Source organism: Kogia breviceps, chromosome 8 (genome assembly GCF_026419965.1).
Source record: "Kogia breviceps isolate mKogBre1 chromosome 8, mKogBre1 haplotype 1, whole genome shotgun sequence".
NCBI lineage: Eukaryota > Metazoa > Chordata > Mammalia > Artiodactyla > Physeteridae > Kogia > Kogia breviceps.
In genome coordinates, this window is record NC_081317.1 from 37096205 (window position 1) to 37119841 (window position 23637).

The window sequence follows — 23637 nt, forward strand, 5'->3', positions numbered from 1 at the left end:
CTTTGATTTGTCTTCCGTCATGAACTGTGGCAAATAGGGTTGTGATTCTAAGTCTATCAGCCCAAGTAATCAGCAGCTATCCACCTGTGGGCAATAGGTACAGAGATCAGTTAAGAATTTGTCTTGGTTTGCTTAAAATTTGAACCTAGTGTCTGAGTGCTATAGTGATTAATTTCCTTTCTTATAAAATAGATATGTATATTTTATATATATACTTATTATATATACTTACATATATTCAAGGTATATAAATATATACATTATATATATTTAAATATATAAATGGCTGACTTAATTTCTTAGAAGTTTTTGTCTTATTGTGGATAGTTTTGAGTTAGAAATCTCATGGGTATTAAATTCTTTTTTTTTTTTTTTTTTTTTTTTTTTTTTTTTTTTTTTTTTGCGGTATACGGGCCTCTCACCGCTGCGGCCCCTCCCGTTGCGGAGCACAGGCCCCGGACGCGCAGGCCCAGCGGCCACGGCTCACGGGCCCAGCCGCTCCGCGGCATGTGGGATCCTCCCGGACCAGGGCACGAACCCGTGACCCCCGCATCGGCAGGCGGACTCTCAACCACTGCGCCACCAGGGAAGCCCGGGTATTAAATTCTAAAATTTTGGATCAAGGCTTTATTAGGAGCAATTATTTGGATAACCAACAACTATTTGAATAGAAATATGTGGTCACCTATTGACAAAACCACATGCTAATTGGAATTAATATTTAAAAACTAATACCTACTTTTCTCAACCTCTTTACTTTTCCTTTTTAATATTTTCAGGAAACATTTTAATCTATCCTAGGTCCTAACCAGAGTGCACTGGTTAATGACCCTTCATTTGTCCAAATTATGTCTAGATTGGGATGGGGTGGCATATGCATCAGAAATCTCAGCTTCCTTTTCCAAGAGTTGCTATATATGTTTATGGACCTGGAGGCCAAAAATACCTAATGAAATATTCACAAACAAATCCAGAAATATTTAAAACAAAGATACATCAGGACAAAATCAGGCTTAACTCCAAAATTCAAGAATGATTCAATATTAGAAAATCCAGGGACTTTCTGGTGGCACAGAGGTTAAGAATCCGCCTGCCAATGTAGGGGACACAGGTTAGAGCCCTGGTCCGGGAAGATCCCACAGGCCGTGGAGCAACTAAGCCCATGCACCACAACTACTGAGTCTGCGCTCTAGAGCCCGTGCTCCACAACAAGAGAAGCCACCGCAATGAGAAGTCCGCATAGCGCAACGAAGAGTAGCCCCTGCTCACCACAACTAGAGAAAGCCTGCGGGCAACCACGAAGACCCAGTGCAGCCAAAAATAATAAAATAAATAAACTAATTAATTAAAAAAAAGAAAATCCATTAAATAATGCATTCGATTAAAGCAAAAGGCAGTGGTGGGGAGGTGGGGGCTAGGAGAAACCATGGGAAGAAACATTCCTTTCCCACTTTAGCTTTGGATGAGGTGGTTCATATCACCCAAAGATGGATTTCAATTTGGATATAATTCAGGATTCAGTGGTGTTCCTCAGTCCACCTCTGCTTGGCAGCAGTAACAGAAGCAGTAAAAGTCAATACATAATTGAAAAATTTTCATCTTCCTCCACAAAACACAAAGATTTTCTAGGAAACATTCTGATTCTAACCAATGGGCTATTAATGCTTCATTAGACATTTCATCAGAAACTTATATCTCAAAGATTCAAACTGAAGTCTTCACTTCTTAGGAATAAATTGATCTGGTGAGCACATGGTTTCAGGACTACACAGCCAGGAGGGGAAGGATTTTTTGGAAACTAAGGTGAATGATAGCACCTTCAATCATGGTCTGTGTTGCTTTGATGAATGTGGTAGGTGGTCAGGGAAAGATCCATTCACTCACTACCCTTCTTCAAGCTTGAGACTCTTGGTCCCTGTACCTCAAATCTAAGAACGGGAAACTAGAGAAGAGTATGGGACTCGCATTCCATTCTCAGTGGCTACATATCAAAGATTTGAGGGCATTGGTGCAATGGTGCCTGGGTGACCAGTGCTTTCATAGGCAGGGTCTGGAAAGACCCTCAAAAGAAGTTGGGCTCTCTGGCTGAAGTGATCTGAGAATCCCTTTCCTCTTGGTTTCTCATTCCCTCCTGATTGCCTTCTCAGTTTAGATGCTTTTGTCTATCTCAGGAGAAATCCAGCTGTTCTTTCCATTTTCCAGCAGCCCCCAAAGTACCCTCTACAGGTCTGGCCCCACTTGGGGAAGGTGGGACCATTCACTGGTTTCTATTGTATTTTGGGGCAGATGAGCTTCAGCAGCTTGGGGGGCAGACCATTAACACATCAAAAGGAGAGAAGCATTTTAATAGATACTCTTTAAAAATAAGAAGAAAACATGGTGTTTCAAATCAGTGGGACATGAATGACTGGTGTTTGAATAATAAGCTAGTCATTTGGGGGAAAAAAACAACAACACCACAAAACATAGATCCCCAAACATGTTGCAGATGCATTTCAGAATTAAACCCAAAAAATAAAACTGTAAAGCTATGGCAAAAAGATAAAGAAGAATATATTTATGACCTTAAACGGGACCAAAAGACACAAAGCATAAGATATAAAGGAAAGACAGATGTGAATATATCAAATAAAAACAATACACCACGTAGTTAAAAGACAATTGATAGCTTAGGAGAAAATATTTGTAACCTATAACAAAAAATGAACGTCAAGAATCATACATATTGAGAGGAAAAGGAAACTATCCTAGAGAAATAAACTAATGATATAAAACTGCAATTTGCAGAAGAGAAAACAAACAGTCACTAAACATGTGAAAAGATGGTTAGACTCCCTGATGATCAGGGAAATGTAAGTAAAATAACATCACTTTTCACTTCTCAGATTGGCAAGGTACAATGAAGACTGAAAACATTTGATGCAGGGAAATGACCCCGTTCCCCCTGCTGGTGAGACAGATGGTGGGGACAGCCTTCTGGGAAGGCAATTTGGCAGTTCTGTTTAAATGGACAGCTCCTCTGGCCCAGTAGTCCTACACTTTGGTATGTATAAAACAGCCTATATTAGTCTTTTAAAAATTAAGTATTGCTTGTAATGGCAAAAAGATGAGAGCAATTTAAATGTCCACCTGTAGGGAGATAATTGATTTGTTGTGCAGCAGTTTAAATAAGTTGGGACTTACAAATCCACTCCAGTCTTTTATGAATGTGGAAATAAATACCTGAAATAGTTTTAAGCAAAGGCATTCTTAACATCAAAATAGACAAATGCAGAAAGAAAGAAATATATTAGCTAGCACCCTAAGGTCTTTTGTTTCTTTTTAACCTGATGAGAATTAATATGTTCTTTACTCGCTGGCTTCACTTTCATGAAATGAAATCTAATCGCCTTTTTTTTTTTTTTTTTTTTTTTTTTTTTTTTTAGTGAGGAAGAGAATACAAATGAAAAAGATATGGAAGGAAGGTTGGAAATTAGACTAGATGAGGTCATTTGGGAGGGTCTCGAAGGAAAGCTTTACTTTAGGGACGGACCTAAGTTAGGATGAGAATAGAAGGTGAGGAAGTGGAGGATAGCAAGTTTAGACAAGCTGTTCAAGAGGTTCAGCTGGAAACAGGAAGAGGAACATAATGCAGTAACTGGAATAACCCAGGGTTAAGAGGGGTTTTACTTGCTTGTTTTATGATGGACAAGACACACTTACATCTTTAAAGAAAAAAAAAGAAGGAATAAAAACAATGAAAAACAAAACTGCATGTGTGTTTGGGGAAAGACAAAGCAAAAGGACTGTTAATATCCCTGAATTAATAATTGTGGTTGTTCCTCTGAGGAAGGGGAATATTTAAAACGGGCCTTTGCTTTATCTTCACTGCTTGACTCTTAAAACTCTGAGAATGTGTTCATACAATGTGGATACATCAATTACTCATTCGTCCAGAGAGCAGATCTTGTTGTGTGCCTGCTTTGTACCAGGTCCTGTCTTTAGTGCTGAGGATAGAGAGGTGAACAAAACAGAGCCCCTTGTCTCTGTATGGGTCTCTGTACACACTAAGTGCTGATGTGTGGAAGAGACACAATAAACAAAACCAACAAATAAAATGTAATAGCATGTCAGATGGTGATAAATGCTATGGGAAAAATAAATCAGGGGAGGGGAGAACAATACTACCAGGGGTTGTTTTAATTTTAGTTCCTGGTAAAGACAGGCTTCACAAAGAGGATGACATTCCAGCCAAGTCCAGGGGGAAGTGGGGAGCCTTGTATACACCTAGGGGAAAGCCTTATAGGGAAGGGGACAAAAAATACATAAAAGTACATTTAAACTAAAAAAATTTTCAAAACGTTAAAAAAAATACTCTATGCATGTTTTTAAGCATCCTACTTCCAGAATCTCACGAATGGCCTGATGCACATTTTGTTGTTGTTGTTTTTATAATTTATTTTATTGAGGTATAGCTGATTACAATGTTGTATTAATTTCCGCTGTACACCAAAGTAATTCAGTTATGCATATATATATATTCTTTTTCACATTCTTTTCCATTATGGTTTATTACAGGACACTGAATGTAGTTCCCTGGGCTATACAGTAGGACCTTTTTTTATCCATTCTATATATAATACTTTGCATCTGCTAATCCCAAGATCTCAATCCATCCCTCACCCCAACCCCCCCACACCCTTGGCAAACACAGTGTGTTCTCTATGTCTGTGAGTCTGTTTCTGTTTCATAGATAAGTTCACTTGTGTCATATTTTAGATTCCACATATAAATGATATCATTTGATATCTGTCTTCATCTAACTTCCTTCACTTAGTATGATAATTTCTAGGTCCATCCATATTGCTGCAAATGGCATTATTTCATTCTTTTTTATGGGTGAGTAGTATTCCATTGTATATGTGTAACACATCTTCTTTATCCATTCATCTGTTGATGGACATTTAGGTTGTTTCTATTTCTTGGCTACTGTAAATAGTGCCGCTACGAACCTTGGGGTGCATGTGTCTTTTAGAGTTATAGTTTTGTCCATATATATGCCCAGGAGTGGGATTGCTGGATCATATGGTAACTCTATTTTTAGTTTTTGAAGGAACCTCCATACTGTTCGCCATAGTGGCTGCACAAATTTACACTCCCACAAACAGTGTAGGAGGGTTCCTTTTTCTCCACACCCTCTCCAAGCATTTGTTATTTGTATTCTTTTTCATTATGGCCATTCTGACTGGTGTGAGGTGGTGCCTCATTGTAGTTTTGATTGGCTGGTGCACATTTGATAGCTGGGAAAGTGAGTAGGAAGGAGATAAGTGCAGGTTCCCACCAGGTGAATTGTTAACTCCACCTGAGACCATGTTCTCTGGCCTGTTCCTTAACAAAAGAGCTTCTCAAGGGGCTTTTTGTTTGGAAATGCAGCTCATCCCTGGGAAGCTATCTTCCTCTTGGAAGTTAGACTGACACCCGGGACAATATGACAGTCATGTGACAAAAGGCTCCCAAGACATCCAGGGACAGTGAGAATGGTGGGCCAGCAAGGGCAGACCAGGACTACTTACTACCAAAGGAAAACAAAAGTTGCCACAGGAGACAGCCTACACTCAGAAGACAGAGCACAAAACCCTGGAAGAGCATTTGTTACCAGAGATCAGGACTTTAGTGTCAAAAAGGACCACAGTATTCCCCAGCATGAGTTAGGCCATTTTGTGTCACCACTACTTTTTGAGCAGCATATATAATATTAAGCTTTCTTGCATCAACTCTCATGTTTTCCTTCATATCTTTCTAATGGTCTTTCCTCCCTCGCAGAGAAAAACAGGAAACATTTGGTGTCATCAGTGAAAGAGGTGCCAGAGAGTAAAGAAATTAATTTTCACCAAGTTAAATACAAAGAGAAGGAAGCAAAGCTTGTTTTCAGTGCATTTTAATGTGTGAGAATGTGTTGCCATGAGGTATTGACTGTTCCTGTTTTGCAGGGCTCACCAGTGCCTGATTTAGATGAGAGAGGATATGTGAGGAAGGGAAAAGATACCCAAACTTCTTGTGTCTTTTCTTCTGCTTGCAAATCTTTAAATCCAAACTTCTCCTGTCTTAGCCAACCATTTCCTTGTGGATTGTAGCATTTGAAGCATGTGCGGAAAGGCCGAGAACCATTGTGAGCTGAGAGATTTCTTACTTATCTCTCCCTTATGTTTAGCAAGTCTGACTTGTCTTTGGTGGTGTTTTTTTTTTTTAAATTTATTTTTGGCTGCATTGGGTCTTCGTTGCTGCGCGCGGGCTTTCTCTAGTTGCGGCGAGTGGGGGCTACTCTTCGTTGCAGTATGCAGGTTTCTCACTGAGGTGGCTTCTCTTGTGGAGCATGGGCTCTAGGCGCATGGGCTCAGTAGTTGTGGCTCACGGGCTCTAGAGTGCAGGCTCAGTAGTTGTGGTGCACGGGCTTAGTTGCTCCACAGCATATGGGATCTTCCTGGACCAGGGCTCGAACCTGTGTCCCCTGCATTAGCAGGTGGATTCTTAACCACCAGAGAAGTGGTGGTCTTGACCAGACCACCAAAGTTCGGCTCTGCTTGCCACACCTGTGACCTCTGGGCTGCTAAGGAGAGCACGAGGCTAGCTGTGCAGGACAAGCACAGTAGTTTCCTGGGGCTGACACAACATATACCACAAAATCACTGGCTTAAACTCACAGGAATTTATTCTCTCATGCCTGGAGGCCAGAATTCCAAACCAAAGTGTCTGCAGGGCTATATCCCCTCAGAGGGCTCTAGGGAGGAATCCTTTGTTGTCTCTTCCAGCTTCTGATAGTAAGTTCATGTTTCAGACAAGTTTTTTGTGTCAACTGAAAAAAAAAAAAAAGCACAACCTAAAAGTTGAGAATTATGCTTTATTTGTCAGACATTCTGAGGACTTAAGCTGGGGAGACATCCTCTCAGATAGCTGAGGGACTGTTCTGAACAGGTAAGGGAGGAGCCTGGATATATATAGGAGTCTTTGCAAACAAACAAACAAATAAAACCAGGTAGTCAGAACATCAAAAGATTACTGTTAATTAAAGAAAACCAGACATCTCAAGTTGACGAATTTAGTGCTTTTCCATGAGTAGGAAGATGCCAGAGTCTGGACTTATTGAAACTACTCCTTTGATATGCATCTTAACTATCTAGGGCCGGTATCCTGTTTTTCTCCATCCTGAATCCCCTCAGGGTGCACAGTTGGGGGCAGTTGCAGTGGCAGAGGGCTTGATGGCTGCAATATCTTTGGCTTACTGACATGACAGGCGACATTCATCCACATTTGTAAAATCAAAATTTGTTTTCAGCTTTATTTTTTTTTTTAATTTTTTAATTTTTTTGCAGTATGCGGGCCTCTCACTGCTGTGGCCTCTCCCGTTGCGGAGCACAGGCTCCGGACGCGCAGCCCCAGCGGCCATGGCTCACGGGCTTAGTTGCTCCGCGGCATGTGGGATCTTCCCGGACCAGGGCATGAACCCGTGACCCCTGCATCGGCAGGCGGACTCTCAACCACTGCGCCACCAGGGAAGCCCTTTCAGCTTTATTTGATTCATGTCGACTGGCTTATTATTATTATTTTTTTTTGTGGTACACGGGCCTCTTACTGTTGTGGCCTCTCCCGTTGCGGAGTACAGGCTCCGGATGCGCAGGCGCAGTGGCCATGGCTCATGGGCCCAGCCACTCCGCGGCATGTGGGATCTTCCCGAACCGGGGCACGAACCCGTGTCCCCTGCATCGGCAGGCGGACTCTCAACCACTGCGCCACCAGGGAAGCCCAACGTCTGGCTTATTTTAAAAAGCTTTTATGATAGATGCTGTTTGGAACTTTTCACAGTTTAAATTAATTAAATGTCTTTGAAAGTTACAGAACTTTCTAACATCTGTTTAATCATTTAGGTATTGTTTAGTTTGGAACTTTTAACAAGTTTAAATAAATATAAATGTCTTTGAAAGTTGCAGAAGACTCTAATATCTGTTTAATCGTATGACATCTGAGAGGTCTTCACATTTTCATTCATATCAGTACCTAGGCATTTTCTTAGAGTCTTGGGCTGTACTTCCAAGATTATGTGGACAGCAGTATGAGCTAGCCTGTCACAGTGAAGCAAGGTGACAGTCACTAAGGAGTCCTTTCTAGTGGACTTTCAGAGACTGAAGGTGGCAGATTGCATTTTCCAAAGATGGCCACAACGTCTTCCATCCCTCATGCTTTTCTGCTAAGTGACCTTGCCTCTCCCCACCAGGAGGTAGACTGTCAGCCCCCTCCCCTGTAACCTGGGTGTCCCTGGTGACATGCTCTGAATACAATGCAGCAGCAGAGGTTCCACTGGGGACTAAGACCAGGTTATAAGAAGCCTTGCAGTTCCTCACTGGGCCTTCTGGCTTACGTTCTGTTGAGATGTTCCTCTCAGAGCCAGCCTTCGTGCCATGGGAGCCCAAGCCATGGAGAGGCCCATGCAGATACTCTGGTGGGCAGCCAGGGCTGAATGCCCAGCCCACACCAGCATCTAGGACAGCCATGTGAGTGAGCCTGCTTGGATGTTGGCCCAGTCAAAACCGCTAATGATTCCAGCACACGTGAAAGACTTCCAAAGGAAAACATGTCGTTAAGCCCAGTCAGGAAATTGGAAATATGGTTTTGTCAAGCTGTTGTTTCCTGGTATTTTGTTTTCTAGTAATAGATAACCAGAATAGTCTTTTCACTGCATGCCCCATTTGTGTCCGTGTCCTAAAAACCTGTGTGTGGGCCCAGCCTCATCTCCCACGCCTCAACCTTCCCACTTCCTCTAAATGTTTTCTCTTTTCTAAGGGGTTCTGACCCGGGAAGTCTCTGCTCAGATACCCACCCTTTTATCCTGTGTTACTGCCCGGCTCCTCTGGGTCCATGTCCTGTTTCTCTTCCTTCTGGTGTTTCAATCACCTCCTCTAACAGCACCATCTCCTTCTCAGGGTTGGGAATGTCTCTTCCACAGGGTGATGACTGGGACGCCATGGATGCTACCTCAATTCCAGTTGTCTCAGTGTGGTCCCAACCAGTAGAAGGGACTCAGATTGCGAGCCTCCGAAATCTTCCTGTGGCTACACTTGATCATGCTATCCTAAAACCCACAGAATTTTACTCCAAATGACACAACATCTGTCATTTTAGGTCAGAAAGTTGGAAATGTAAGTGCCTGCGAGGGAAGGACACATTGAGGGTCCAGCATGGCACACAGTCCAGTGCAGATGGACTTGACCAGAGGCTGCTGGAGGTCTTGTGGGCTGAGACCCCAGTTGTCCTCCACCTCATGTCTTCAGAAGGAATTACAGGGTCTAATAACTAAATGCTTCCACCTACTCTTTATTTCCTTGAGTAGGAAGGAACATGAGAATTTTAAACCCAAAGACAGCAAATGAAACTATGTGCTTCCTTAGCCTGTGGAATGTAGGGAGTTTTTCTTTTGTAAAACAAGTTCAGGAATTAGGCAGCTAGGTGTATATTAGGCTTCAGACTATCTCTTTTGATGCTTTCACCTATTGCCCACCTCTGAGGTCACAAGACTATTTCTGAAGCCCAGCCTCAAATGTGGGAGCTTATCCTTCATCGCATATGGACACAAAGACAAACATTCTTGGCAAGCCATTGTGTCTGGTCCTTCCTCAGTTGCAAAGTAGCCACATAGTCTTTGCTAGAAGTTGGGGAAGATGCACCAGAAATTGGCTCTGTGACGTTCATCCTGTAACTCTGCTGGGTTGTCACCATCGTGGGTCAAATGATCATGATCTCTAAGGCCCTTTTCTTGATTGGAAATCATATGTATGTGTGTTCACTTTTCTAAAATGTGAATTTTTTCCTTATTAAAATAATTTACCTTTGTCCTTTAGATTGTTTGCCAAATTTTGTTCTATTCAAGGGTTGGGTCAGACACAGTCAATAGGCAGCTGACATATTCAGAATTATGAGAACCAGAAGGCCACGCAGCCATTCTAACAGACCACTGGCACACTCAGTTATGTTTTCAGGGCCCAATTACCTTTTTTACTCTACAAAAACTTAATGTATTAAAAACAGAAAGATGTACCACCTCTACTCTGAAATTGTTTTATTTTAAAGGTAAAACTTTATACATCCTTTTAAAACATGAAAATTCAAAATTCTTGAGGCAAGTCAATTTATACAAACCTATTTACAATAGTATTAAAGGAGTGGTAACATTTCACCAGCATAAAATGTCACAGAATTCAAATCACAACTTGGATCTTCAATGATTCAAGTGTTTCATCCCACACAATAAGGTCTGGGTAGTTTTAAAGAAAATACTTCCTCTGTATATTCTGTTCTCAATCCTGCCTTTGAGATTTAGACAGTAGGATAACTGGCCATGGTGGCGATTCCACAGTTGTTGTTCCGGTCTTTGGCCATCTTTATGTAGCCATCCATGCCCCAATCTTCACCCCAGCTAAAAGAAGAGAGGGTTTTCCATTTTATACAAAGAATCAAACACATTTATCTTTATTAATACTTAAATAGTGCCCCAGAGGCCAGGACAGATTCAGAAAGAAGCAAGAGGGGCAGTTGTTCCTGTTCCTGGTTGAGTTCTAAATGTGTAAATAACTTCAATCTCCAAACCTCTCATGGAATTGCAAAATTAGAGGCAGAAAAAGGAAACTCTTGGGGCCAGATGTGTTTCAGATTTAAGAAAATTTTCAGATTTAGAAGTGCAATGGTGCTGGGACTTCCCTGGTGGTGCAGTGGTTAAGAATCTGCCTGCCAATGCAGGGGACACGGGTTTGATCCCTGGTCTGGGAAGATCCCACATGCCGTGGAGCAACTAAGCCCGTGTGCCACAACTACTGAGCCTGCATGCCGCAACTACCGGAGCCCGCGTGCCTAGAGCCTGTGCTCTGCAACAAGAGAAGCCACCGGAAGGAGAAGCACACGCACGCAACGAAGAGTAGTCCCCACTCGACGCAACTAGAGAAAGCCCGTGCAGCAACAAAGACCCAAGCAGCCAAAAAAAAAAAAAAATAATTAATTAATTAAATTTTTAAAAAAAGAAATGCAATGGTGTCAAAACTACATCAATACCCTAGGCAAGCTTGAGAGAGTACCTTAATGTTATAATCAAACATTAATATGTCAGTGTTCACCCTAAGTGTCATAAAGACTTCGGAAGTGTACTTAAGGGTTTGAGAACCTGTATCCAAATACTGATTCCAAAAGGGACTCCCATTTCAATCTCAAATGTAAGTATTTTGGGCACTTTATACCTGTTCTTGACAAGCCAGTATTTATTGTTATCTGAGTCTGCTCCTTCAAACCCATAGCCAACTGCCAGAACACCATGATCCAGGTCTTCACTGCTGCAGTATGGATCATAATAAATGCCTGGGAAAATAAAATTCAATGTTGGGGTGAGGACCTCCAAGTGACACATGACAGTAACCCAGCCTATCAACTAGGATAAGAGAGACACCTCAAAATTCAGCTAAAGGACATAAATCTGGATAGGATTTAAAAACAAGATCTTTTTTTAAAATCTAGGCTAGGGATCTAGGTTCTCATCTAACACTAGCAGAAATACTGGCACGATCTCTTGTAAACAATGTGTCAAGAGGCATGAAAGACCACACCCTAAAACCTTATCATTTTACTTTCAGAATGTCAGTCTAGGGAAACAGCACACAACACAAAATTACTTCAGGCAAGAGGTTCTTTCCAGTTTTAATTACAGGAGTAAAATTCTTTGGAAAATTTCAAAAGTCTAACAACTGTAGAAAAGTAAATTAAGCTATAAGAATCAAATTAAGTAGCCATTTAAATATATTTGTGAAGTGCTTAAAATCATGGGGATATGGTTCAAGTAATGTCAAATGGATACATCAGGCACAATTACTACATGAACAACTATGTTAAATCTACACATCCCCAAATTCTACACACCAAAGAGTCAATCTTGCTGTATATCATGGTGGTTTTCCAATTTTTCTGCCTAAACTTCCATACAGACAAATGCTTACCTGCTTTATAGAACTGGAAGGTTGGATGGCTTGCATCTATACCAACAGAGATGGGGCCCACAGTTGCCACTGCCTTCATAAGGGCCTTCTCTTGCTTAGGAATGTCCACGAAACCAGTGTCGTTGGCAGCAGAACTCTGGGGTCTGTAGTGGCAGGATTCATCCTTTCAAAGGTAATGGGGAAGAGACTTGATTAATACCATCCCCCTCCTGGGGTACATGAGTTCAAGACAGTCTGCAGCTTAATGATTTCCAAGTCAAGTTCGTTATAAAGTATCCCAGGAGATGAAATGATATTGGTTGGTTTGAAATGGAGAAAGTAGCTGGTGTCTATTCAATGAGACATGCTCAGTCTACCTGTCCATAAGAAACTTTTACTCTGGAGAAATTTATACTTACATAGAATGGTATGTGTATTTCCACATGACACAGAAATATTAACAGATTTATGGTAACTATCTAAACAGAGAACTGTGCAAGGCTAACATTTTAATGCTAGTTCTGACAGTCTGCAGGTATAGAGTCTACAATCTAAAATGTGAATTCTAAATTGGTATCTGTTTTCCCCCAAAGTGTTGAACTTTGATAACAAGATAAGGAGCTCCTTTTACCTTTCCAAGATATGGATAGGATTCCTCTGAGTCCAGGCCTCCATTGTCCTTAACATACTGGAAGGCATTATCCATTAAGCCACCATTGCAGCCCTCATTGCCTTGGGGCCAAGAGCAGTCCACCAGGTTCTGCTCACTCAGTGAGACAAGTCTGCCAGTTTTCCGGACCATCTGTCCTTCAAGGGCGCCAGTGGCACTAAAAGCCCAACAAGAACCACAATGACCCTGCAAACAAAATGTAAAAGCTCTTGGTCTACAAAACAAACAGCAAGACTTTAACAATAACCCATATATCTGAAAATGCTTTTAAAAACTTGTGAATTGCATCCAAACTCTAGTCATTCAGAGCAGGCCATGGGGCGTTTCCAAAAGGAAACCTCTTCTCCAGGCATTTGAGGGCTCTTGTGTCCACTTTCAATGCTTCAGAAGGAAAAGTCTTCAAGAGCTGGCAAACAACTCTTCATCACAGCAAATGCGTCTCTCATTCCAAGAAACTTATCAACACAATTCTTTTTCTCTTAAGGAAATTTGAAAACAAATAAAATGTTTTAAATTCTTGAAAAAAAACAAACAAACAAAAAAAACGAGTAAATGGCATGTTGTTCCACAGCCTACCATTGCAAGGATGGCAACGCCTATTTGGCTTTACTCTTGGAGAGAGATCTGCTGAATACTGTCATACCTGATTCTTCACAGGAGTTACATAGCCTTTCTCTCTCCAGTCCATGGATGAGGGAATCAAAGCAAAGACAGGTACTGGGAACACTTTCCCCTTCTTGTGCTTCTGGTTTTGAAGACCATTCATCACCTGCCTGAACTCTTCACTGGTCTTCAAGGAAAAGGAAACAATGTTGAAAAGCAAGAGGTTATTTTCCTAAAGTATTAAGGAGGGGAGGCACAAAAAGTTCATGCCACACTCACCATGTCACCAAAGGCATTCATTGCCATGGTGAAGCCATGTTTCCCTTGGCTGTATTCCTGATTGTGCAGGTCAATCATTTTCATATTCTTCTCCCACACTGTTCTCCTCCATCCTTCTTCATTCTACAGGCAAACAGGTAACCTATACTCTTTATTTCTATTTAAAACCAACCCACCTTCACCAAGTGGATTTGCAGACAGAGAGGAAGAGAAAGCATGGCCAGAGATGGCTTTATACTGTTGGGAACTGTTTCCCAGCACCCACACAACAGGGTCGTATGCCCGTACTGTACTCAGTAATGGGTGCCATGAAGTTACTGCCCTGGTAAGAGCCAGCCTCAAGAGGCTACTATCTGCTATAAACTCCCAACAGCACGGACCATTCTCTGCGGGGTTTCAGATGGACAGTTTCAGATGTTACCAACCAAGCCATATAGTTTCCTGTGTGTTGCCTTCCACAATTTCCATTGTGCATTTAAACTGAGATCAAGTTTTGGAGCTGCTAAGGCTATTCCCAAGCAAAGGGCAGTCAGGAGGAGTGAAGGATTCATGTTTCAAAAGCCTAGGAAGGGAAAAGAAATGAGTATCTGATTAAACCAATCTTACTAAAAGGCCATCCTACTTTTTTCTGAGACGTTATACCCACTATGGTGGAGTAGAAACATTTATCTTCCCAAGTATTTACACAAGGACTGTAGGGGATGGCTAAGTACGTGGATAAAGAAAAACACCTCAGAGACCCCAGTTTCCGCGCCGGAGAGACTGTCAGGCTCCTCCGGGACTCAGAGAAGCGGCTAAGGCGAAGTTCCCTCCCGCGTTGCAGGCGGGGCCAGGTCAGGGGCGTGCCGCCCCGCCCCCGGCGAACGCCCGCCGCTCTCAGAGGATGTTGACGCGGCGCAGGGAACAGCGAGCTGTGTAGCCCGGCGTGCGGGAGTAAGCCTGCCCTGTGTGACCGGCGCCTCCTGGGACCGCTCCAAACCCCAAGCCTGGCAGTCCCGCTGGTTCCCGGGGTGACCCCGTCGCGCTAGGCCCCAGCCCGGTAAGCTCACCTGCGGCGGGCGCAGCTGCGCAGGCGCAGCCAGCAACTATGGATCCGGGGGCGTCGGAGGTTGGGCTGTGGGCACATGTCCTCCCATTTAAGGCTCCGGTATTCCGCTCGGCCTGCCCCGGCCCCCGCTAGCCCGCGCCGCGATTGGCTGAGCTGCATGTGGGCGGGGTCCCTGTGCTGGGACTCCCGGCGCCTCACGAGGCTGGTCCCAACGTGGCCAGGTGCCAGCTTCAGTGGACCCGACGGCTGCGAGCTGGGCAGCGCTGGGAAGGGCGGCCGGCGTCTCCTTGGGGACCCGGATCAACTAATTACCTCGATTGCGCTCGGCCGGTGGTTCATGAAAAGAAGCTTATAGGGAGCACCAGGTGGATTTTCAGCGCAACCTTGTGCCTCCTTTAGTCCTAGAGTTTTTGGTGAAAGTCTGCGGGAGGGCTGAGAACTGTCTAGTTTAGGGGTTCCCGCTTATTCCACAGCAAAGGTGGGGCGGGCTGGAGGAATGCGGAGCCCTCAGACAGACGCCTTACCTCCCGGGCTGAGGGTGGTACAAGCTGGGTTTGAGAAGAATCGGAGCGGAAAGGCAGTTCCTCAAAGCTCCGGAAGTGCTGGTCACTCCCCAAATCCCAGGAGTGAAAGAGGACGGGCTGGGTGGGTCTCCAGAGAAGGCATGGCATTCTGTAATGCCCCTTTCCTGTCTTCCCCGGTCAGGGGCTCCTCTCACCTGTCAAGCTTTCCTCAAAACCAACAGAAACGAGTTCTTTACAGAAAAATTTAGTTTAAAAAAAGGAAAGGTGGAAGGTAGAAACTGCTTTTACCTTCCCACACTCTGCATTAGGGATTGTTATGTCTTCCTTAGTATCTAAGGGGCTTTTCTTGAGATTTAAGAAATTTGACTTTCACTTCAGTGAGTTCTACGTTACTTTTTTTTTTTTTGCGGTACGCCGGCCTCTCACGGTTGTGGCTTCTCCCGTTGCGGAGCACAGGCTCCGGACGCGCAGGCTCAGCGGCCATGGCACACGGGCCCAGCCGCTTCGCGGCATGTGGGATCCTCCCAGACCAGGGCACGAACCCGTGTCCCCTGCATCGGCAGGCGGACTCTCAACCACTGCTCCACCAGGGAAGCCCTCTACTTTACATTTAATGTCAGGATTTAAATGACAGTTAGTGAAACGTTTTAAATGGAGGGAAATATATTTATATATTAAATATTAATTTATATAATTAATAATTTAAGGAACACAAGCCAGAAAAGTTATACATGTTTGTTCTTTACTACATAAAAATATATTCATTGTAGAAAATACCTTTTAGAAAAAATTTATCATTACCTCATGTCCCTTCCCACATTACCTTTTTTCTCTGTATATTTTGAATTTTTAAAATAAAAATGTAGTCATGGTTCACTGGCCTTGTAAACTAATTTCTACTTAAGATTAAATGGATAAGCATTCTGGGAGCACAATCAGACACAATTTTACTGTGTTAATATGTACATAACATAAAAATGTCTATTTTAACCATTTTTAAGTGTGCAGATCAGTGGCATTAAGTACACTCACATTGTTGTGCAACCGTCACCATCAGCCATCTTTGGAACTTTTTCATATTCCCAAACTGAAACTCTGTACCCACAAAACAATAATTCTGCATTTCTCCCTCCTCCCAGCCTTTGGCGACCACTATTTTGTCTCTCTGAATTTGACTATGTACCTCTCATAAGTGAAATCATCTAATATTTGTCCTTTTATGCTTCACATAATGTCTTAAAGGTTTATTCAGGTTGTAACGTGTCAGAATTTCTCTTTTTTTCTAAAGGTGAATAAAATTCACTCGTATGAATGCACCGTGTTTTGTTTCTCCAGTCATCCCTGGATGGATATGGGTTATTTCCACATCGGACTCTTTTGAATGATGCTTCTGTCAACGTTGTTGTACAAATGTTCAAATTCCTGTTTTCAGTTCTTTGGGGGATCTACACAGAAGTGGAATTGCTGGATATGGTAATCCTATGTTTAATTTTCTTCTATGTTTTCCATGGTGCCTGCACCATTTTACATTTTACCAGCATTGCACAGAGTTCCAATCTTAAGTATTTTCTTAAATTCTTTGAGTTGCCTTTTCGTAAAGTCAATACTGTCCTTTGGTGCACATTTGGATGAAGTTCAGTTTACCTATTTTTTCTTTGGTTGCCTGTTCTTTTGGTATCGTATCCAAAAAATTATTACTAAACCCAATATCAGGAGGCTGTTCCCTTGTGTTTTCACCTAAAGTTTTATAGTTTTATTTCTTATGTTTGCGTCTTTGATCCATTTTATGTTAACTTTTGCATATGGTGTAAGGGAAGGGTCCAATTTCATTCTTTTGCATGTGGATATCCGACTTTCCCAACATCATTTGTTGAAAAGACTATCTTTTCCCTATTGAATGGTCCTGGCAACACCATACAATTTAGAAAAATCAATTCTTTAAAAATGTTAAGATCTTTGAGGAAATAGAAACTTTTCTTTCTCAGACATGACTAGAGGCTGAAGCTCTTAGGTGGTTACAAAAGCGTGTTGTATTATAAATGACTGGAGGTTAAAAATTTTTTTTAATACACCATGGAGTTCAACACAATCATTCACTCAAGAAATCTAAGTACATAATGTAATCTATGGGTTTTACAGTTGCCCTTGGGTCACAGGGTGGAAAAACCTGCCACTGCATGACCATGAGTACCTGGAGCAATAGCCTGTCTGGAGGCTGTTCCGAAGGGTGGCGGCTCCTTTGTTCCTTGGAATGTGATGCAAATGCATTGGAGAACGCTGGACTTTTAAAAATACCGAATGTGCCTCAAATCTACAATTAGACCAAGAAATATCTAAATGCCAGAGAAATATGGGAGAAGGCCACTTAAGCAAGAAACTGCAACATCTATTTATATAAAATCTGTTAAGTAATGTGTTACAGAAAGACATTAGCTAAACCATTTTGTTCTTATTTCTACTCTTCTATCTCATTGCATTGCCAAATAACTTAAATGAGTGCTCATTATGAAAATGGTCACATTTTAGTCAAGTGACCAATCCTTAACTCTGCCTTTGATAAAATGCAGTTAGCAGAACTTCCTGATTCCTATTTAAAATGCAATATCTGTGAAAGTGTATTCTTATTTTTTTGAATTTTTGAATTATACTTTATTTTTTTATACAGCAAAGTTCTTATTAGTTATCTATTTTTGTTTTTTGGGTTTTTTGTTTGTTTGTTTTTTTGTTTTTTGCAGTACCGCGGGCCTCTCACTGTTGTGGCCTCTCCCGTTGCCGAGCACAGGCTCCGGACACGCAGGCTCAGCGGCCATGGCTCACGGGCCCAGCCGCTCCGCGGCATGTGGGATCCTCCCAGACCAGGGCATGAACCTGTGTCCCCTGCATCGGCAAGAGGACTCTCAACCACGGTGCCACCAGGGAAGCCCTAGCTATCTATTTTATACATATTAGTATATACATGTCAATCCCAATCTCCCAATTCATCCCACCCCCACCCCACCCCCCCAGCCACTTTCCCCCCTTGGTGTTCATACATTTGTTCTCTATATCTGTGTCTCTATTTCTGCCCTGCAAACCGGTTGATCTGCACCATTTTTCTAGGTTCCACATATATGCATTATTATATGGTATTTGTTTTTCTCTTTCTGACTTACTTCACTCTGTATGACAGTCTCTAGATCCATCCACGTCTCTACAAATGCTCCAATGTCGTTCCTTTCTATGGCTGAGTAATAGTCCATTGTATATATGTACCACAACTTCTTTATCCATTCCTCTGTCGATGGGCATTTAGGTTGCTTCCATGACCTGGCTATTGTAAATAGTGCTGCAATGAACATTGGGGTGCATGTGTCTTTTTGAATTATGGTTTTCTCTGGGTATATGCCCAGTAGTGGGGTTGCTGGGTCATATGGCAATTCTATTTTTAGTTTTTTAAGGAACCTCCGTACTGTTCTCCATAGTGGCTGTATCGATTTACATTCCCACCAACAGTGCAAGAGGGTTCCCCTTTCTCCACACGCTCTCCAACATTTCTTGTTTGTAGATTTTCTGATGATGCCCATTCTAACTGGTATGAGGTGATACCTCATTGTAGTTTTGATTTGCATTTCTCTAATAATTAGTGATGTTGAGCAGCTTTTCATGTGCTTCTTGGCCATCTGTATGTCTTCTTTGGAGAAATGTCTATTTAGGTCTTCTGCCCAGTTTTGGATTGGGTTGTTTGTTCTTTTAACATTGAGCTGCATGAGCTGTTTACATATTTTGGAGATTAATCCTTTGTCCCTTGATTCATTTGCAAATATTTTCTCCCATCATGAGGGTTGTCTTTTTGTCTTGTTTGTAATTTCCTTTGCTTTGGAAAAGCTTTTAAGTTTCATTAGGTCCCATTTGCTTATTTTTGTTTTTATTTCCATAACTCCAGGAAGTGGATCAAAAAAGATCTTGCTGTGATTTATGTCAAAGAGTGTTCTTCGTATGTTTTCCTCTAAGAGTTTTATAGTGTCCAGTCTTACATTTAGGTCTCTAATCCATTTTGAGTTGATTTTCATGTATGGTGTTAGGGAGTATTCTAATTTCATTCTTTTACATGCAGCTGTCCAGTTTTCCCAGCACCACTTATTGAAGAGACTGTCTTTTCTCCATTGTATATCCTTGCCTCCTTTATCATACATTAGTTGACCATAGGTGTGTGGGTTTATCTTTGGGCTTTCTGTCCTGTTCCACTGATCTATATTTCTGTTTTTGTGCCAGTACCATATTATCTTGATTACTGTAGCTTTGTAGTATAATCTGAAGTCAGGGAGTCTGATTCTTCCAGCTCCGTTTTTTTCCCTCAAGACTGCTTGGCTCTTCGGGGTTTTTTGTGTCTCCATACAAATTTTAAGATTTTTTTGTTCTATTTCAGTAAAAAATGCCACCGGTTATTTGTTAGGGATTGCACTGAATCTCTGGATGCCTTTGGGTAGTATAGACATTTTCACAATATTGATTCTTCCAATCCAAGAACATGGTATATCTCTCCATCTGTTTGTGTCATCTTTGATTTCTTTCATCAGTGTCTTATAGTTTTCTGAGTACAGGTCTTTTACCTCCTTAGATTTATTCCTAGGTATTTTATTCTTTTTATTACAATGGTGAATGGGATAGTTTCCTTAATTTCTCTTTCTGATCTTTCATTGTTAGTGTATAGGAATGCAAGCGATTTCTGTGCATTTATTTTATATCCTGAAACTTTACCAAATTCACTGATTAGCTCTAGTAGTTTTCTGGTGGCATCTTTAGGATTCTCTATGTATAGTATCATGTCATCTGCAAACAGTGACAGTTTTACTTCTTTCCAATTTGTATTCCTTTTATTTCCTTTTCTTCTCTGATTGCCATGGCTAGGACTTCCAAAACTATGTTGAATAATAGTGGTGAGAGTGGACATCCTTGTCTTGTTCCTTATCTTAGAAGAAATGCTTTCAGTTTTTCACCATTGAGAATGATGTTTGCTGTGGGTTTGTCATATATGGCCTTTATTATGTTGAGGTAATTTTCCTTTATGCCCACTTTCTGGAGAGTATTTATCATAAATGGGTGTTGAATTTTGTCAGAAGCTTTTTCATCTATTGAGATGATCATATGGTTTTTATTCTTCAGTTTGTTAATATGGTGTATCACATTGATTGATTTGTGTATACTGAAGAATCCTTGCATCCCTGGGATAAATCCCATTTGATCATGGTGTATGATCCTTTTATAAATTTATTTATTTATTTTTGGATGTGTTGGGTCTTTATTTCTGTGCGAGGGCTTTCTCTAGTTGTGGCGAGCGGGGGCTACTCTTCATCGCGGTGCGCGGGCCTCTCGCTGTCACGGCCTCTCATTGCGGAGCACAGCCTTCAGATGCGCAGGCTCAGTAGTTGTGGCTCACAGGCCCAGTTCCTCCGCGGCATGTGGGATCTTCCCAGAGCAGGGCTCGAACCCGTGTCCCTTGCATTGGCAGGCAGATTCTCAACCACTGCGCTACCAGGGAAGCCCTGTATGATCCTTTTAATGTGTTGTTGGATTCTGTTTGCTAGTATTTTGTTGAGGATTTTTGCATCTATATTCATCAGTGATATTGGTCTGTAATTTTCTTTTTTTGTAGTATCTTTGTCTGGTTTTGGTTTCAGGGTGATGGTGGCCTCATTGAATGAGTTTGGGAGTGTTCCTTCCTCTGCAATTTTTTGGAAGAGTTTGAGAGGATGGGTTTTAGCTCTTCTCTAAATGTTTGATAGAATTCACCTGTGAAGCCATCTGGTCTTGGACTTTTGTTTGTTATAAGATTTTTTTTTTTTTTTTTTTGTGGTACGCGGGCCTCTCACTGTTGTGGCCTCTCCTATTGTGGAGCACAGGCTCCGGACGCACAGGCTCAGCGGCCCTGGCTCACAGGCCCAGCTGCTCCGCATCATGTGGGATCTTCCCAGACCAGGGCACAAACCCGTGTCCCCTGCATTAGCAGGCGGATTCTCAACCACTGTGCCACCAGGGAAGCCCTGTTGGAAGATTTTAAATCACAGTTTCAATTTTATTACTTGTGATTGGCCTATTCATATTTTCTATTTCTTCCTGGCTCAGTCTTGGAAGGTTATACCTTTCTAAGAATTTGTCCATCTCTTCCAGGTTGTCCATTTTATTGGCATAGAGTTGCTTATAGTAGTCTCTTATGATGCTCTGTATTTCTGTGGTGTCTGTTTTAACTTCTCCTTTTTCATTTCTAATGTTTTTGATTTGATTCCTCTCTTTTTTGTTGAGTCTGGCTAAAGGTTTATCAATTTTGTTTATCTTCTCAAAGAACCAGCTTTTCGCTTTGTTGATCTTTGCTATTGTTTTCTTTGTTTCTATTTCATTTATTTCTGCTCTGATCTTTATATGATTTCTTTCCTTCTACCAACCTTCTACTTGTTTGTTCTTCTTTCTCTAGAGCCTTTAGGTGTAAAGTTAGATTGTTTATTTGAGATTTTTCTTGCTTCTTGAAGTAGGATTATATTGCTATAAACCTCCCTCTTAGAACTGCTTTTGCTGAATCCCATAGGTTTTGGATCATTGTGTTTTTATTGTCATCTGTATCTAGGTATTTTTTGCTTTCCTCTTTGATTTCTTCAGTGATCTCTTGGTTATTTAGTAATGTACTGTTTAGCCTCCATGTGTTTGTGTATTTTACATTTTTTCCCTGTAATTGATTTCTAATCTCATAGGGTTGTGGTCAGAAAAGATACTTCATATGATTTCAATTTTCTTAAATTTACCAAGGCTTGATTTGTGACCCAAGATGTGATCTATCCTGGAGAATGTACCACGTGCACTTGAGAAGAAAGTGTAATCTGCCCTTTTTGGATGGACTGTCCTATAAATATCAATTAAATCTATCTGGTCTATTCTGTCAATTAAAGCTTGTGTGTCCTTATTAATTTTCTGTCTGGATGATCTGTCCATTGGTGTAAGTGAGATGTTAGAGTCCGCCACTATTATTGTGTTACTGTCAATTTCCTCTTTTATAGCTGTTAGCAGTTGCCTTATGTATTGAGGTGCTCCTATGTTGGGTGCATGTATATTTATAATTGTTATATCTTCTTTTTGGATTGATCCCTTGATCATTATGTAGTTTCCTTCCTTGTCTCTTGTAACATTCTTTATTTTAAAGTCTATTTTATCTGATATGAGTATTGCTACTCCAGTTTTCTTTTTCTTTTTTTTTTTTTCAGTATGCGGTCCTCTCACTGTTGTGGCCTCTCCCGTTGCGGAGCACAGTCTCTGGATGCGCAGGCTCAGCAGCCATTTCTCACGGGCCCAGCCACTCCGTGGCATGTGGGATCTTCCCAGACCGGGGCACAAACCTGTGTCCCCTGCATCGGCAGGCGGAGTCTCAACCACTGTGCCACCAGGGAAGCCCTCCAGTTTTCTTTTGATTTCCATTTGCATGGAATATCTTTTTCTATCCCCTCACTTTCAGTCTGTATGTGTCCCTAGGTCTGAAGTGGGTCTCTTGTAGACAACGTAAATATGGGTCTTGTTTTTGTATCCATGCAGCAAACCTGTGTCTTTTGGTTGGAGCATTTATCCATTCACCTTTAAGGTAATTATAGATATGTATGTTTCTATTACTATTTTCTTAATTGTTATGGTGTTTTTTTTTTTTGCGGTACGTGGGCCTCTCACTGTTGTGGCCTCTCCCGTTGTGGAGTGCAGGCTCCAGACGTGCAGGCTCAGCGGCCATGGCTCACAGGCCCAGCCACTCTGTGGCATGTGGGATCTTCCCAGTCTGGGGCACGAACCCGTGTCCCCTGCATTGGCAGGTGGACTGTCAACCACTGCGCCACCAGGGAAGCCCCTATGGGTTTGTTTTTGTAGGTCCTTTTCTTCTCCTGTGTTTTCCACTTAGAGAAGTTCCTTTAACATTTGTTGTAGAGCTGGTTTGGTGGTGCTGAATTCTCTTAGCTTTTGATTGTCTGTAAAGCTTTTGATTTCTTTGTCGAATCTGAATGAGATACTTGCTGGGTAGATAAATCTTGGTTGTAGGTTCTTCCCTTTCATCACTTTAAATATATCATGCCACTCCCTTCTGGCTTGTAGAGTTTCTGCTGAAAGATCAGCTGTTAACCTTATGGGCATTCCCTTGTATGTTATTTGTTGTTTTTCCCTTGCTGCTTTCGATAATTTATCTTTGTCTTTAATTTTTGTCAATTTGATTACTATGTGTCTCGGTGTGTTTCTCCTTGGGTTTATCCTGCCTGGGACTCTGCGCTTCCTGGACTTGGGTGGCTATTTCCTTTCCCATGTTAGGGAAGTTTTCGACTATAATCTCTTCAAATATTTTCTTGGGTCCTTTCTCTCTCTCTTCTCCTTCTGGGACCCCTATAATGCGAATGTTGTTGTGTTTAATGTTGTCCCAGAGGTCTCCTAGGCTGTCTTCATTTCTTTTTCTTCTTTTTTCTTTATTCTATTCCACAGCAGTGAATTCTACCATTCTGTCTTCCAGGTCACTTATCCCTTCTGCCTCAGTTA

At 41.8% G+C, this 23637-nt stretch overlaps 1 protein-coding gene across 1 annotated transcript; it reads right to left on the reverse strand.

Annotated features, from left to right (window-relative positions):
• Positions 1–10064: 10064 nt before the first annotated feature.
• CTSL (cathepsin L) lies at positions 10065–14655 on the reverse strand. Its single transcript, XM_059072366.2, has 8 exons — positions 14586–14655; positions 13962–14098; positions 13537–13659; positions 13298–13444; positions 12616–12840; positions 12006–12168; positions 11256–11373; positions 10065–10444 (listed from the first exon to the last, which is right to left on the reverse strand). Exons 2-8 carry the CDS (start codon positions 14085–14087, stop codon positions 10345–10347), a joined length of 1002 nt encoding a protein of 333 aa, XP_058928349.1. The 5' UTR covers positions 14088–14098; positions 14586–14655; the 3' UTR covers positions 10065–10344.
• Positions 14656–23637: the final 8982 nt, after the last annotated feature.

Coding starts and splice junctions, on each gene's coding strand:
- CTSL (XM_059072366.2), bottom strand. CDS start 14,087: ATGAATCCTTCACTCCTCCTGACTGCCCTTTGCTTGGGAATAGCCTTA. Junction 13,445..13,536: donor TGAATGCCTTTGGTGACATG/GTGAGTGTGGCA, acceptor TTTTCCTTGAAG/ACCAGTGAAGAGTTCAGGCA. Junction 11,374..12,005: donor CTTCCAGTTCTATAAAGCAG/GTAAGCATTTGT, acceptor TTATTTTCCCAG/GCATTTATTATGATCCATAC.